The 18,452-nt window shown below is 34.5% G+C and overlaps 1 protein-coding gene across 2 annotated transcripts; it reads left to right on the top strand.

Moving 5' to 3' along the window:
- Window positions 1-138: 138 nt before the first annotated feature.
- On the top strand, window positions 139-17,822 carry LOC144852764 (endoribonuclease Dicer-like). 2 transcript variants are annotated; one of them, XM_078710733.1, is made up of 15 exons: window positions 139-235; window positions 4,477-4,601; window positions 5,154-5,316; window positions 5,980-7,248; window positions 7,704-7,882; window positions 8,427-8,578; window positions 9,006-9,147; window positions 9,709-9,784; window positions 10,142-10,287; window positions 10,629-10,808; window positions 10,962-12,985; window positions 13,195-13,450; window positions 13,964-14,126; window positions 14,488-14,563; window positions 15,745-17,822. In XM_078710733.1, the coding sequence occupies exons 2-15, from the start codon at window positions 4,497-4,499 to the stop codon at window positions 15,902-15,904; spliced, it is 5,091 nt and encodes a 1,696-aa protein (XP_078566859.1). In that variant the 5' UTR covers window positions 139-235; window positions 4,477-4,496; the 3' UTR covers window positions 15,905-17,822. The 2 variants fall into 2 exon arrangements, with proteins under 2 accessions (XP_078566859.1, XP_078566858.1); XM_078710732.1 differs by lacking the exon at window positions 139-235 and adding an exon at window positions 3,733-3,843.
- Window positions 17,823-18,452: the final 630 nt, after the last annotated feature.

Below are 18,452 nucleotides of genomic sequence, written 5' to 3'. Positions count from 1 at the left end.
AATACTTTAACATGTGCGGTTGCCAATTGAACGTCTGGATAACGATATCTAAATTGTAAAATTCGGATCTACTGCAGGAACATTGCTAATGTGGGACTTTCCCCACTCACATTTCATTTATGTCTGGCGGCTGAATACAGACATTTGAACGACTCACGAGGCCTAGGCCTAGCGTTTATTGTTGAATTTCTACACAATCAAGATGTGTTCAACAGTTCACATATGTCATAAATAGGTATTTTATAGTAAATTTTATTTGTAGGCCTACCAACCAGAGAGTAAAATAGAGGCTAGAAAAGAGATGATTTTTCAGTCAACTGCAGAAGTGCATGCAGAGTTCAGTATTAGCCTATATAGGCTAGTAGTATTATAGACCATAAATAGGCCTTCCTAGCTAGGCCTAACTAATGCTAAAACTATGATAGAACATGATTCAGGTTCGTTAATAGGGTTTAAATATACAGTTTGCATAAAAATATGAAAAAAATTATGATTATATTAATTATTATATAATGCATTTTTTAATATTTGCATTCAGTATAGATTACAGGTGTTCAAGTTCACATGACCTAACATTTCATTGATTGACATTTCTATAGTCCATATGAATTCAGGAATTTCCAGAATAAATCATTCATATATTAGAATACACATATTTGCAAATATTATTCAATTATTTATTTGTACGCTGTTTGTGATCCAGTAAGACATTGGTCATTAATTGTTTTAGTTGTACTTAGTTTAATTTATATTTTGTATTTTATAATCCAATTTTTTTTACTGCATTAATTAATTATTTTTAAGTTTTGTATTTCTGAACTTTCATATTCTAACAGTGATTTACCTTTTGACAATCATCGACATTTTGTTTACTTCAGAAAATGTATTTTTCTGTAATTTTTGTTTCTGAAAGGTACGTTCCTACCGCCCACCAATTTAATTAGTACAATTTTCTCGCACCTTTTAAAAAAAATTAGTGCATTCCTAGAATCCTACAAATATTTTTTTTAAAGATGCATTTGAACTTTTTGTATTTAAACAATTTTTTTTTCGGACGATCTGTGACGAATTTGTACAGGTATGTATTTTTTTTTTGAGAAAGTAATTGGCATTTATCCAGTAATTTAAACTTCGTCATTCTGGGATTTTCCAAACCGGAAGGCTAATGATATGCAATATTATGTAAATTTGATTATTCATCGCGAAACTTGCGTAAGACGTATGAAATTTATTGCGCATTAGCCAATTACTAATGTTTGCTTTTAAAACGGTCAGTTTTATTCGAATATTTGTTAATAACAATAATATCATGCAAAGGGCAAGATGTTCAGGAGTTGGTGAGTTGAGATATTTTAGTTTGGTGGTCAGGCACGGATTTAGACGGGGGCTAAACAGGCTTTAGCCCCCTTTTTTTAAAATAAAATAATCACTATTTTTATTATTCTGCAACCTGACGGATCGTTTTTATCATTTATGAAATATTTAGCCCCCTCCCCCGCCTAATTTATAATGCTGGATCGGCCCTGGTGGTGATTGTCTTTTTTTCACTGAGCCTATATTCAACAATTTTTCTCCAGTTTAAGTTTAATAATTTTACACCTACTTGTGAACTGTAAGGGTCTGTATTAATAATTATTAATTCATGTACTCTAGTAATGTATTTATTCTGTATAAAAAACAGGAATTTTTTGGATTAATGAATTGATAAATGATAAATTAATACTAACTAATTTTACTGAAACTGATAATAATTAAAAGATAATATATTTTATATTGTTTGTTCTATCAAAAATATTGGCAATATTCCAACTTGTTTTATTAGGTTATATGCATGATATGCATATAACCTCTTGATTCTGTCAGGATCTTTATTTATTTATTTATTCTTTCCTTAGCACTATTTTGTCCGTGAATTATCTTGGCATCAGTTTCATCTAGCTAAGTCAATTTTTCAGAGTATATTCCTTATGGCCAGGAATCGATGTGGTCATGTTTTCACGGTGCGCAATCATAAATTACGCGGTCTACGCGCGATTTAATGAAATCACGTTTGTAATCATATCTTCACAAGCATGAATCACTTTTAAACAAAATTTGGTACTCATAAATTTCAGGTCATATTTCATCATATGGCAATATAATTACGTGCGTAGCGCATATAACGCATGCGTACGCGCGCTTAAAAGTTTTAAAATTGTCAAAATTTATTTTCGATGAAATTAGAGTACGTTTCAGGCAATTCCAAGCGTTTAAAAAATTGCCACGAGTGCGCAGAATTTTGCACGCGCACTGCGCGTTAAACGTTAATGCGCACTATTTTTTCCCGATTTCTGTTTTACAACCTTTCTTTAATAATATCATCATATTTGATTCACTTTTTAACTCGAAATTGCGTTATACGAGCACGTCAAAAGTGACAGGCTACGCACGTATAAGTTAACAAAATAGTGAAAATATGTTAAATTTTAAAATTAATATATATCGTCAGAATGCTGGGGAACACCTATTTTTTATTTCATTTTCTTGAAGTGTATGTATCATATGTATGATTTATTATCAAATTAAGAGAACAAAAGTTGATTAAGTCATCATTAATTGCATATTGAATTAAAAAAAATTAATTTCGACAATCAAACAAATTTTGACATTTTCTTAGGCCGAAATAACAAACTTAACATTAACTTTCTTTCTTAAGAAGTTCATATATTAAAGTTAAAAGTATATAGTGCATCATTTTTTTAAATTTTTAAAGATGTCATCATAGTAATAAATTATAATTCATTGCGGTATGTAATAATCTATCTGCACCAAAGTGGCTACTGAATAGTAAATACACGGAGGAATCTTTCTACATGTTTTAGTAAGTTGTGTATGGCTCGGTGGTCTGTGCTCGTGTTTATGGCATTCAAGGTACCGAGATCGAGCCTCACCTCGGGTAACGAAACGAAATAAGATTTTTTTTTATTATTTGTATTGTTTTTTCAATTTTATTTCTTAGTGTATAGATTATACACATGATTTATAATGAAATTTAGATAAAAAGAAACTTATGTCTTTATTATTATGTAACAAATATGGTTTATGACATTATACGCAGAGGGATCTTTGATCGGATTGCGATACCGGCTATTGTATTTGCCTTAGCAAGATCTTAGCATATATTATAAATAATTAAAGATTCTGAGAAAATCAATCAATCAATATATCTTTTACAAATCAATTATCTTTATTTTAATCAAATGCATATAACCTATAATTCGTCATAGTGACGAATTAAATCTAGTTATTATTATTAATATCTGGGATTTTCCAGATTTTGCTATATAACTTTAAAAGGATGATATAACTAATTTTACTGAAACTGAATATAATAATTAAAAGATAATACATTTTATATTGTTTGTTCTATCAAAAATATTGGCAATATTCCAACTTGTTTTATTATTATTAATATCTGGGATTTTCCAGATTTCGCTATATAACTTTAAAAGGATGATATAATTAACATGGAAATTTCATTTAATTTCTAATCAAAAAGTAAAGAAAGAAACACAGATTACAAGATAGGTTAAAAGTAATGTAAAAGGTCAAATTAATTGATGACATCAAATGGGAATTTCCAGCGGAAACCTTGCGCAATCTGTATGATAATCAAAACAGGTCCCTTTCCTGCTAGTAGACTGTAGTAAGCAGTGCAATTATTTACATTCAATCAGTAGGTAGCATCGATTGATTTTTCATTGATGTGAATAGGTACAGTACACGGTTTATAAAACATTTATAAATTAACAAATATTGTTAATATGAAACGGGCACTGTTTTCAAACTACACAGAATGGTTTGGTGAGTATCATGGAGCAACAAATTTTAAATTAAATCAATAGATTAAGATTTTTAGCTATGGTCTTGTTGGAGGGTTATAGCAAATTGGAGTTACTATAGATATACCAGTACGTATACGTTATTTGTAGGTAGGTGTATTTCTAAAGCAGTAATTGTCTTCTAACTGGTCCATAGAGCCCTTGAGACAAGCTTCTTTTTAAAGTTCAGAGTTGTAGTGTAATAAATGAATGGCACTCTATTTGGGTTGATAAAACACTTCATAGGTTAAATTAACATGTATATCATGCATATCTGCATGTGTGTAACTTTACCTCGATAGATAGGTATTGTGTGAAAAAAGAAATAAATACACAAGCTTTGCTTCTAGTGTATCTTCTCATCATCTATACATTTATAAAACAAAAATCAAATAAATGAAATCAAACATGGAGGAAACGATTTTCAAGCCACCTGCACACTCTGAAATTAAGTACATCAGACATTAAACTAAATATTAGCAGATGCTCAAAACAATTGTTCAATACTCAAAATGGGGATATATTTCTGGTAGTAATTTATTTGTTTTGCCAAAAAAGCAGTGATGTTTATTTTAGTTTTTTAAATTCTAAATAAAAATTCCTTTTTTTTATTTAGTTAAAAACAAGAAGCCAAAAATGGAACCAGTGATACCCTTGGCTAAAAATGAATCACCAAACATTTGCCGCAATCCAAAGGATAGCAATGTTGGAGATACAACATTTACCCCAAGGACTTATCAGGTAAAATCAGAGCTCAATACTAGTACTAGCCTAGCATTCAGGGCTAGCCAACCTTTCTTCCCTTGAGCCTACTGGTCTAGTGTATACTAGTAATGTAACCAGTTGCCACCACCAGGCTCAGGTAATTCTTACCTCGTCAGTATTTTATAAATTAAGTAGATTTGTAATATTGGTTCACCTTGTAAAATGTTACATGCCCAATAAATTGAGTGAATCAAGTGTTACTGTTAAAAGTATGCATAATGCAGACTTTTCTGGGTCCTAAACACAGTAATAATTGTCTTTCACACCTGTTCCGGCATGGTCTCAGTCCCACGCTGCCAAATCGAACATCAGTGTTTCGTTTTCACGCAGCTACGCGCAAATTGATTGGTGCATAGCCACGTGGAGTGGTGTGAAAGACCCTTTACTCACAGACATAAGATTATCATTAGAAAGAATAGAGCAAATGTTTAGAAAGCATGGGTACTTCTCATAATTAGGACTGAGATCACTTATCACCATTAAACAACTCGATTTAATTTCTTTACTGTATATTTTTAATTTTGTCAGGTGGAACTTTTGGAGGCTGCCCTCAAACAGAACACCATTGTGTGTCTTCAGACCGGGACTGGTAAAACGTTCATTGCTGTTATGCTAATAAAAGAATTAGCTCATCAGATACGCAAACCGTATAATGTGGGCGGTAAGCGTACGTTGTTCCTGGTTAATACAGGTATGTAAAGTTACAGTATTAATACGTCTATGTAGAGTTGTTGGACTACAGCAACCTAAGCAAAGATTAGAAGTGTGTATGTTTGTCCCCATTATGGCCGCTCTAATACCACATTTACTGTATATAGCGCCCTTTTATGAATAAACATGTTCAAAAGCGCTTTACCTTAATGAATGATTTCTTACATACGTGGACTTAGATGACTACATGCTTCTCCATTTTGTGTCATGTCATGTCAGTGCAGCTAACAACAGTGTTCTCTCCTCTATCCATGGCAGGAGCTGTGTTTGAACTAGCACAAGAGAGTAACCCCCTACTTATCACGAAAGATGTACTAGGTTCTTTCAATGTACATTGAGCCTATGGTTTATAGTCCTTATCCGAGGAGACTCCATAACCATGGTGTGTGTGAACCTTCAACCCTTGCCGACTATGGATTACTTTTCTCTGTCTTAACCGCTCGGGTACTCAATCACTGTACCTGTGTATAGTGCCTTTACTCAGTGACCCGCCTAACCTTTGCTTGAGCCCAGTATCTTGTACAACAATTAGAAAATACAATACTGTACGGTTAGAATTCCACTGGCTGTAACCTATTATTCAAATTAATACAGTATGATATATTTCTTCAGTATGAACTTAAGTTTTGTTTCTATTTCACAGTTCCATTGGTGAACCAGCAAGCTGAGGTCATACGAAAGCACACCAACCTAGAGGTGGGAAAATATATTGGTGCGATGAACGTAGATCTGTGGCAGAAAGACAAATGGTTGGAAGAATTTGAAAAGTATCAAGTCCTTGTTATGACCTGCCAGATATTTAAAGACATCCTCCAGCATGGGTTCATGGGTCTGTCAAAGGTCAACCTGATAGTCTTTGATGAATGCCACCATGCCACCAAGAATCACCCCTACCGAGAGGTCATGCGTTTTTTCGATACATGCCCTAAAACTGATTACCCGAGAGTGATGGGACTCACCGCGTCCATCCTGAATGGAAAGTGTGTGCCAGAGCAACTTGAAGACAGGTTGTGTGACCTTGAGTTGACTCTGCGGAGTACAGCTGAGACGGCGAACGATGTTGCAGGAATGAGTCGTTATGGAACCAGACCAAAGGAGTACATCATACATTGTGGCGATTACAAAGATGAAAGCGGTTTGTTCAAAGACATCAGTAACATCCTTACACAGGCATTACATTTTATTTCTGACTATGCTGGAGAAACTGATGATAGAGATCCAAGATTACAACCCAAACAAGCATTATCCGAGTGCTTCAGTACGCTCAATACGATTGGTCCATTAGGAGTCAAGATAGTTGTACCGATGCTTGTGAATGAGCTCGAAAAATTAGAGAAACATGAGTATATGGAAATGCATCGCGTTTTTCTGCAGTTAGCTCTTACAACTTTGAGATGGGTTAAGGCGATCTGTGATCAAAAAATAAATAAAAAGGACCAAACAAGTTTAGAATATGTCCCACATAAAGTGGTTCGACTATTGGAAGTACTAAGAGAGTTCCGTCCAACTGAACACATGGAGGTTGATGAACCATCTTCTTGTGACTCGCACAAAGAACATGTTAATGGGCTTGCGAATTCAATGGTTATTGATGATCAAGACGAAGATAGCGCTGATGAGGATTACGAGCCGCCAATGGCGCCCTCATTTGTTGAGGGTGATCTTTGCGGGGTTGTGTTCGTTGAAAAGCGTTACACAGCTGCAGTGTTGAACAAGTTATTAAGACACTTTCAGAAATTAGATCCCACCTTACAACATGTGAAGAGCGATTACATAACAGGTCAAGGACGCGCTACCTTAGCAAACCGTAGCGTTCAAACTGAATCCCAGTCTAAAAAACAGGAAGAGATTTTACGAAGATTTAGACGTCATGAGACCAATCTACTGTTTGCAACCAGTGTCATCGAAGAAGGTACATTGACCCTTTCCTCATCATTCTAAATTGATAATTTTATCTTTAAAATTTAAAATAATTATCCCTGTGAAAAAATCTTTTGAAATTAATTTAATGTCACATAATAGTTGAATAAAATAAAAACCGTCTGCAGTATGATGTCTGTTGATGACAACAGGCCTAACCAACGCACCTATATTAACTTACACCTAACCTCATACAGTACTAACTAAAAGGAACATACAGTACAGTATAGTGTCAGGAGATACTATACACTATCCCATATGTGATGAAGGTTGCCATAGGAGATGACATGATACTATAGACTGTTTATTGTGGCTAGACATGATACTGTACTTGTATTTGGCAGAGATTTGGTTGTTAGAGATCCTGTTACACATTATACACTTTACAATCAATCAACCCTGCCAACACAATTCTAAAGTCATGTGATCATTTTAATTTTGTTACAGGTGTTGACGTCCCACGTTGTAATGTAGTTGTACGGTTTGATCTACCTCAACACTATCGTTCATACACTCAGTCAAAAGGACGAGCGAGGGCAGCAACCTCATATTACATTATGCTAACCAATGATTCAGAAAGCGAGGACTTCCAGGAGATGCTTCATCAGTTTAGAGAAATTGACAAGGTAGCTGAGGCAGAAACTAGTTTATCAAATCACCCGATTCTTGGTATTGTATTATTTCTCCAGTATCAAAAAAATATTTGGTATACATCACATGTGTTTTACATGTATACCATAACCTAACCCTTAACCTAATCTTACATGATACAGGCACCACATGTGATACAAACTATTCCTATGATACTGGGCAAATATTAGTATGTAATAAAAATACAGTACTGAGAATCGCTTGTAAAAATAGAAATTTAGTTTGAAGCCATTCCATTCAAAGTCTAGTAACGAAATGCATATACAGTTTGAGTTGTCAATGACTAGAATTCAATACCAAACCCATATGCAAGCTAAGTGTGCATTAAACATGGTCTGACTATCTTGAGTTTCGTCCATATCTAAATTTGCAGTTGTCAAAGGACAAATTATCTCGGTTCTAAGTCCTAATAATCTTCCTTTAAGGCCTACCATCTGTATCTTGCAATGCAATCTAATATGCCTCATGCAGTTAAAAGATTTGAAGCACGACATTTGACATCAATACATTATCTTATAGATACTGCAAAGACGGTGCCACAATCGAGAACCACATTCTGAAGAACTTTTGGATGCGCATATTGCAGACCAATTACTACCACCTTATATGCCTCACAAAGAAGAAGGTGCCCCACGTGTGTCAATGACATCTGCGATACCATTAGTAAACAGGTACTAAAACCATTTGCTATTTCAAAGTTCGCATCTTTACTGATTTCTTATTTTTCCCTAATCTTATTATTATTATTGGAGGATGTATCAATTTGATTTATTTTGTGTGTGTGTACAATCGAGAAGTAGTTCTGTACTATGCCAATGGTGTAAAAGAGTTGCTATCCAATTGGATTTGAATCATTCCATAAAAGCCCTAGTTGTAATGGTTGGATGTCTTCATATCAAGCAGAAGATTCTGGGTTTGCATCACAGTTGTTTAAACTTTTCTCACTCTCGCAGATTTCCTCATCTTTACCATTTATAAATTATATAAGTACTGGGTTGTTTAGAATATCTCATGCTGGTCAAGTTAGTCCATTAAAATGTTAAAGTTGTAACTAGCGACTAATTATAAATGTATAATAATAATAATGTATTATCTTAGGTATTGTGCCAAGTTACCTGGAGATAGCTTTACTCACCTGACACCCCAATGTAAGGTAGTCCAGGTGAGGTCAGGTATCCCACCTGGTTATCAAGCCACCTTGCGTCTACCAATCAACGCACCTCATAGGGAACCAATTACAGTGAGTACATTTATACAAAGATAAAGTAAATTTATGCACAGGGTAGTTGTATTGTTGTGACAGTATTCACCAATTACACTTACAAGATTTTTTCGCTTTAAGCCCAATTTACCGATGAGCAGTAACAGTAATAAAAATATAGAATCTAAGTTATTCCTTGTAACCATTTACACACAATGCAGAGCGGACTGATAGTTTCCGCTCAGGATGTATACTGATTCTATGTGGGACAAGCTACGCATTTATTTTGGCCTAGTATTTCATTTAAGTAAATACTATAGATATTTATGAATTTCCTTTAATTGGTATTCACTTAGATATAGTTGTTAAGTTTTAAGGATTTTTCTCTTAGGCCACATGTGAATCTTGAATTGTCGGGCAATTCAGGTTCAGGATATTGTACTTTATTTATGTGTATTTACAATTAAACTTTTGATCTCAACACAATTTACCAACACAGATGAGTCTTCATGTGTTTAGAATTTGTTGGATGGATTTTAATTAAGTGTTCGAGCATAATTAATTTAATTTGTGTTGTTTTTCTCATTTTATTTATTTAAGGGTGCGATAATGAATCGTAAGAAATATGCTGAAATGGCTGTAGCTCTTAAGACAATTGAACTTCTGCATCAACATGGTAAATATCTATTTTTCTATCTGAATTAAAAAGGTATTTAATATCATCCTCAAACTTAACTGAGGAAATAATGGATTAGGCCCTCTACGTCATGACAGCCAGCAGTGCATGGCCTACACAGATCAGCACACCGAGTAACAAACCCATACTCCTTTCGAAAAGTGTACCATGTTCTATAACTTGCACTATATGCACACAGGACCAATGGCTTTACGTCCTATCCGAAAACCAATCGAACCAATGCCAATCACATGCTAGTCCAATTGCCAATCACTCTCCAGTTTATTCAGCACCTGACACAATATTCCCAGACGGTTCAAGGAATTTAAAATATACATTTCAAATTATTCACCACAGGAGAGCTCAGTGATCGGTTGTTGCCAATAGAAAAGAATGCATTCCTAGAATCCGAGAAATATGGATATCTAGGATTTGAAGAAGAGTTTGTGGAAGGGCAAGCTAGGCCAGGAACGACCAAAAGAAGACAGTATTACAACAAGCAGGTCAGTCTTGTAGAAAACAGGCATTGTTAAACTGTGATTTTTAGACAACTAGTGGCCTAGAATGAACCTAAGGTGTTTGCAAGGACAGGATTCTCTTTAGGAATCATGAAAAGCCATACAAACGATTCTCACTCATCTGTCCACAATTAAAGGACATAGATGGATAAGATGCTGCTCTTCAAAAATATGCACATGCATGTGCAAATGGAGCTCCAGTTTAAAGTTCCTAACTTGTACTACGACTAGAACTATGGTCGAGGAGTGCCTTGAACCTGTGCCTATTTATCATTTGCAGTACCTCTGCCATAACCGCTTCGTTAACCACATTTGTTTTGTTTTAGGTGGCAGTATGTCTACAAGCCTGTCAACCCGATCCGGAGAAACGCTGTTACTTATATGCAATAACAATGAAAACCAAAGAATTATTACCTAATGTACTCAACACAAGAGGGCGCAAACTACACAGGCCAGAAGATTCACCTCAATGCTTCGGGATCTTGACTAGTAAACCGATTCCAAGGGTAACTTCTTACTAATTCTCTAATTACAATTTAAAAAGTTAGTAATAGGTGAGAAATGCTGGTTTCCTAGATCACATATTGGTTGTTGATTTTAACAATAGATATTAATCAGACTAAGTTAGAATTTTACTCTGGTATTTACTTTGGTTGCAGATACCTGGTTTTCCAATCTACACCAGAAGTGGTCAGATTGCTGTCACCATTAGTGCCATCAATGAAGACATGTGGATCACAAAAGAAATGGAAATAAACTGCCAGAAATTCCACTGTTGTATGTTCTCTGAGGTGCTTCGCCTTAAAAAGGGAAATTTGAAGTTTGAGCCACAATCAGCTCCATCTGCATACCTCATTGTGCCTTTGATATCAGAAGGTGTTGGAGATAATAAAACTGTAAAGATAGATTTAGCATTTCTTAAAGAAATGAGCAGACATTCTGGTGCTCTTGACATGCCTTCAGATTTACCCGATTTTGGTACCGTGCAATTTGATTTTGTACCCGAGAAATTTGAGAAAGCTGTAGTAGCACCCATCTATCGTAACGTTGACCAACCTCAAAGATTTTATGTTGCTGAAATTTCTAAGACACAAACAGTCTCCAGTGAGTTTCCATCGGAAAAGTTTAGAACATTTGCTGATTACTACTTTGAGCAATATGACATTCAAGTCACAAACTTCAAGCAGCCATTGCTGGATGTTGACTCAATGGCATCAAGACTAAATCTTCTCACACCAAGATATCTTAACCATAAAGGAAAAGCATTGCCAATTAGTACTGGAGAGAAAAAGGCAGCATCTCAGAAGCAACAGCTTTTAGTACCAGAATTTTGCTACGTTTATCCAATAAATGCTTCTCTTTGGCGGAAATGCATTTGTCTTCCGAGCATCTTGTACCGAATGAACTCTTTGTTGATTGCTGAAGAATTACGATTGCAGGTTTCTGACGAAGCTGGAATTGGAGTAAGAACATTTGAAGGAGAGTATCCCTTCCCAAATTTGACATTTGGCTGGGAAGGTCTAAATATGGATGGTCCAACTACCACAGATTACAATGAGGAACCAGACAACCAAGAAAATCACATAAAACACCTTGAAGAAGGCGAAATTGACCCTCTAGAGGAGATGAATGTTGTATGCACACCTGATGTAGAAAGAGATTTTCTAAAGGCGTCATTAGAAGATCATGAATGTGATTCGTCCTCTTGTATTGGTGCAAGTCCTGCTACAATATTACAAGCTTTGACGATGTCAAATGCAAATGATGGCTTTAATCTGGAGCGTCTGGAAATGTTAGGTGACTCTTTCCTCAAGCAGGCTGTCACCATTTATCTGTACTGCATGTATCCAAAACGTCATGAAGGAAAGCTCTCTTTTATGAGAAGCAAGCAAGTTAGCAACTTTAACTTATACTGTCTTGGAAAGAAAAAAGACCTGCCACTGAAAATGATCATGACTTTGTTTGATCCAGCTTCAAATTGGCTTCCCCCAGGTTTCATGGTAGAAGAAATCGCAGCTGTAGATCCAGAGATGCTAATATCGGAGGAAGAACCAAGTTTTCCAATTAGTCAATGGGATCCAAATGAAGTTAACACCGACACATACGACTATGATGACTCCTTAAGTGACCTTAGTGATGATGATGACTTATATTCCAGTACTTATCAGATGCCAGTATTTAATGGTAGCACCTCTGGTTCAGTCATCAAGTCTTCTTTCACTTTACAGGATCCAGATGATATTCCGAAATTGACATACTCAAGAACGAAGCCAAAGACCCCGGCACCAGATCTTCCTTATGAGATCCACACTCAGCAAGGTTTGTCCGACAAGAGCATTGCAGATTGTATTGAAGCATTAATAGGTTGCTACCTTGTGTCATGTGGATCAAGGAACACTCTCCTCTTTATGTCATGGTTAGGTTTAAAGGTTCTGCCACCTATTGACGAACCAAATGGAGATACTGGTGTACCTATCAACAAGCTGTTTGGTACAATAGAACAGCCGCCATCCCCTTTCTTGAGTCAAGTACCACACGCAAATGACAAGTTGGTATTTCTGTTGAATGGATTTGATCAGTTTGAAGAGAAGATCAATTACACATTTAAAGACAAGTCGTACTTACTACAAGCCTTTACACATGCTTCTTACCACAAGAATATGATTACAGACTGTTATCAAAGGTTTGTACTTTTCTATCATTCACACTTGGCATTCCATATGATTGATATTGAAAAAATCTTGTTCGACACAAACTACAGAGCACTGATATAGTAATATCCAATGTCATTGGTCAACTCACTTGCATCTATGTCCTTATTATCCTAGCTTAATGTTGTACACCTATCTGTTGCAATTTTCTAAACCTACGTTTTATCTTTGAATTTTACAGACTTGAATTTCTAGGAGATGCCATCTTGGATTACCTGATTACATGTCATCTGTACAACAACCATCAGCAGCTATCACCAGGAGCACTCACTGACATGAGGTCAGCTCTTGTCAATAACAACATCTTTGCATCGTTGGCAGTCAAGTTTGAATACCATAAGTATTTCAAAGCTTTCAGTCCAGAATTGTTCAGTATCGTTGACAAGTTTGTTGAGTTTCTACACAAGAAGCAAGAAATACAAGGAATGGATTCACAGGTAAAATTGTATTGGATTATTCTTTGACAATAGGGAGTTTTCACAAGAGCATGTTAGCTTGAAAGCTATTTAATAATAATAATAATAGTTCATTCTTATATAGCGCATATAAGCAAGCTCTCAATGCGCTGAACATTATTACCCCAATCATTTTTTTGGATCAAACATGCAAGGAAACATACTTCCAGAATGCAGCTAGTAATCAGCGCAAAGTTGTGTCTTGATCTAACCGGGTACCCATTTTATGCACCTGGGTGGAGAGAGGCAAACGTAAGTAAAGTATCTTGCCTAAGGATACAAGCAATGCGGCGAGAGTTGGATTCGAACCTCGATCTCACGATCAGTAGTCGAACGTCCAACACGCTGCGCCACACGCTCTCCCAACATGCAACGCGCAAGCTTCGACCACTTTGTACACAAATTGATCTGCGCATATGCAAGCATTACGAAAAACTTTAGTTATATATTTGCTTACTGGACAACATGCTTATGGATTCTTTTACTATTTGTTAGCTAACAATGGATGAAGGTGATGAAGAGGAGGGTGAAGACATTGAAGTACCGAAAGCTCTTGGCGATATCTTTGAATCGGTAGCTGGCGCTATCTATCTTGACAGTGGTATGTCACTAAAGGCAGTCTGGGATGTCTACTACACTATGATGAGGCCACAAATAGGTAGATAGCAATTTCTTTGTGCTATATTTTAGTATCAGGATGTACAAGATATGATGGATTTCGGTCAATGTAACATGTATTTTTTATAGCAAATAAAAGGAATTTGGGACCTTTTGGCCCTGAAGAAAAGTTTCGTTTTGGGAGATTGTATTACCTAAATAATTAAACAAACCCCCTTCTCAACCCTGGCCCGTGTAGTGTAACAATTTCTTTTCCTTCAAATCCTTCCATCATTTTTCTGTAAGGAAAGTGATTAAATAAAATCCATGGACTGTTTGTTCTATTGCATATCCTTTTTAAAACATTCTAAAACATTTTAGAACAAGTTTTCTTTATTTTTAATCTTTTTTTCTAAACGCAGAGATGTTTGCATCTGAACTACCCATATCACCTGTTCGTGAATTGCTTGAAATGGAGCCAGAAACAGCAAAGTTTGGGTATGATTTTAATATACATTTTGATAACCAAAGAGGATGTTAAAGCACCCATCCAGCCAATTAATAAGAACTTTTAGTGCCATTTCTGCACAAATGTATTTCTATGCCTTGAACAAATGTATTTGTTCACCTAAGGGTGAATTCAAAATTGTAAATGGTGTATTTTAGCAAAAGTTTCATTTTTGTAACAATATAATATCCAATAATTAAAATTAATATTCATAACAAATGTTAGTTTTCATATAGAGTGATTAGTATGATATATTATGTATGATACTGGACCAAAAAGCTGTACATAAAACATGGGATGAGTAAAATCAAAGTTGACCTTAAATTGACCCTAATGTTACATTACATACTAAGTTTCTTTGTATGGCTTAGCGAATACAAACAGAATAGAGGTCAGATATTTGACCTCAGTGTTAGAAACTTTAACACTCACTGCTAATGTCTAAAAAAAAACAATATTTTGAATGCCTTTGCTATATTGTAAAAAACATTATGTATAGAGGTGTTATGATATTGTCCTTAAAAAAACAAAATAAACACACTATTTAAATATTATATAACACTGTGTTTAAACATGTCAAAAACACTATCTAAACATTATCAAACACTATGGTTAACATGTCAAATACGCTATCTAAACATTATCAAACACAGTGTTTAAACATGTTTAAGGAGAGCATTAAAAACCCCTAGAAACACTATTTGAACACAAACAATAGATGCAACTGATGTAGAATAATTTTATATATACAACACTAAGAACATCTTTAGTAATTACTCAATGTTTATACTGGTAATACAAGAAAACATATATTATATTAAAATCCTGTATATCCCTGTTTAATTATATTAAAGGATCTCATTCCACAACTTAAAATTGTAAAACTGTTTATACGGATTTGAGAATTCACATATTTTGTTTACAAACTACAATCCCATAATTTGTGATCCATTTGATTGACTCAACAATTGAATTGTTTCAATTCAATTTTATCGTTGATTTTTACCCCTTTTCCTGTCAATCTGGACTCATCAACGTAAAGCATCATTACCTATTTTCCTGTTGGATTTGGTACACTCAATTCACTCGCAATTCAATGCAGCTCACTGCAACTCAACGTTGACTAGAATTTTTATCTACATATTTAAACTGTGTGTCTCTCTAATTTTAGCAAACCTGTGCGAACTGTCGACGGCAAGACAAGAGTAACTGTGAGTGTTGCCAGCAAAAATGGCAAAGTTGAATGGAAAGGTGTTGGAAGAAATTATCGTATAGCCAAAGCCACAGCAGCTAGAAGGGCACTACGACACTTGAAAAATTCCAAGAAATAAAGCAATAATGTACTAGAAATACTACAGTATATCATAAATTATACTATATTGTCTGGATGAGAAAGTGTGTATTATTTTATAAAAAAGAAAGAGAGAAAAAAAAAAAAAATATTATGGAGTAAATATTAATTCAAGGATATATGAATATCTGCAGAAATAAGTTCCGAAGTATTGTAAATTTGTTTAAACTTAATTTCCTCTTTTGGACATTTGTAAGAGCTATCCAAAGCACATCTATCTTTCATATGTGTATACAGGTGTATGTCAACATCTTGGCCTAGTTAAATATTGTTATTATACAACAAGATATTTATTATATTGTTTGAAGTTATATATACATTTCTATTGGCCACGTTTTCTGTAAATTATTTTTATACACAAGGTTCAGTCGAGTCCATTTTCTAGTATTTTTATAATGTTTTTAATGCTTTGTTGACACTGTAGCTTCTATATTTTATCGCATAATTCATTGTAGTTGAGTCAGGTCAGGTAGAATTTTTTTTCAATCTTGGAATAATTCTAGTTTGGTCAGAGTTGGTTCTAGTTGGGTAATCTTGGTTGAAGCAAACTTTTGCCATTACATCTCTAGATATTTCAAGTTAAGTCAAAGTTATAATCTTTATTAATGCAACACCACTCGAAATAAATGTAATTTGACTCTGGTTTCTAATCTTGCTTGACTTTTTTTCAATCTTGAGACAATACTAGTTGAGTCAATGATCAAAATTTTTCAATTTCAGAAAATTTCATTCTAGTTGTGTTTGATGGAACTTTTTTCAATCTTGAGACAATACTAGTTGAGTCAATGAACAATCTTTATAATTCTAGTTAAGTCAGAGTTTTAATTTCATTCTAGTTGTGTTTGATGGAACTTTTTTCAATCTTGAGACAATACTAGTTGAGTCAATGAACAATCTTTATAATTCTAGTTAAGTCAGAGTTTTAATTTCATTCTAGTTGTGTTGGAACTTTTTTCAATCTTGAGACAATACTAGTTGAGTCAATGAACAATCTTTATAATTCTAGTTAAGTCAGAGTTTTAATCGTGTTTGATGGAACTTTTCCAATCTTAAAACAATACTAGTTGAGTCAATGATCAACATTTTTTCAATCTCGAAAAATGTCATTCTAATTTGTTCAGTCTTTATAATTCTAGTTGAGTCCGAGTTATAATCTTGGTTGATGTAACTTTTTTCAGTCTTTATAATTCTAGTTGAGTCAGAGTTATAATCTTGGTTGATGTAACTTTTTTCAATCTCGCAGATTTTCTCATCGCTACCTTTTCACACATTCTTTATTTCAGCATTATCGATGGGCGGTTTAGACTATCAGTCTTTTAACCTAAAACGTATGTAATACGTTTTACTGGAACGACGGGAACTTTAAATCGCCCAACGGTAATGATGAAAATGAATAACGTGTGAAAAGGTAGCGATGAGAACATCTGCGAGATTGAAAAATGTGGCTTCGATCAAGATTAAACTTTAACTGAAAGAGGAAAACTCGAAACTGCCGTGTATGAACAAGCGGAATAACCAAATTCTTATATGATAGCTGTATTAAGACAAGTTAATAATTCTTTACCAATCATTCGGATTACTCTCTGGGAATATGCACCAGAAATTTAGACGTGGCAAATCTCGACCCACATTGTTGGATGTAGAAAAATGAGAATATGTTGGTACAGCGATTTAAATTCTTGATAAGTAATATCTTGAATTAATAGGAATTTATTTATTATTCATACAATTAGCTTTTTAGTTGATTTTATTATATAACTTATGGTGTTATGTATTGTAAGAGGCTTATTGTCTTATTTATGCTTTCTACAAGAATACATTTTAAGGAGAAGAATCATATGAATTTATTTTGTGTTTTATTGATTAAGCTATAATTAAATATGGAACTTTCACAAGAGCACGTTAACTTTAATGGATGTTCAAACTTGGCGGATCTTGCGCGTTGCATGTTTGGAAATAGCGTTAAGATTAACGTTTACCTGCTCGTGCGAAAACTCTCTAATATCTATCTCAAAACTCTACTACCCCTTAAACATGGCCTAGTCAAAACTCTGGACACAGAGTGCTCATTATACACAATTCTCCGGAAGCCATGTGAAAGTGGTATAATTTCTAAATTTAGGTCTACTACAATAATTTCTAAATTTAGTCTTTTTAAAAAACGATATTTTTTTATATTGCTCTCATAAGTTTATCTATGTTTTTTCCCCCTGAATTTAGGAATGATAGAGAAAATCATGAATTCATATATGCTGTAATACTATGTAAAAAGAAAACATTCAAAAACCAAGTCAAAATCACCTTGCATGCATCTCGTGATCAGGCCAAATTTATTTGTTTTTACTTTTAATACCAACTCGATACGTTGTGAAATTTTCTGGGTGAGTAGTCAAATTACCTCAATCACTTTGTGTTTACTTACTAATCTACTTCACTTAATTCCTTAAAGCTACGTTCACACGATGGAGAATTCTCCATGTTCATAGTGAGTTTGGATAGCAGCCCGGATTCGCTGGGCGAAAAAAAAA

The sequence above is a fragment of the Antedon bifida genome, chromosome 9 (assembly GCF_963402885.1).
Source record: "Antedon bifida chromosome 9, ecAntBifi1.1, whole genome shotgun sequence".
NCBI lineage: Eukaryota > Metazoa > Echinodermata > Crinoidea > Comatulida > Antedonidae > Antedon > Antedon bifida.
The sequence above is the reverse complement of the archived record's forward strand: the minus strand, read 5'-3'. Positions and strand labels throughout refer to the sequence as shown.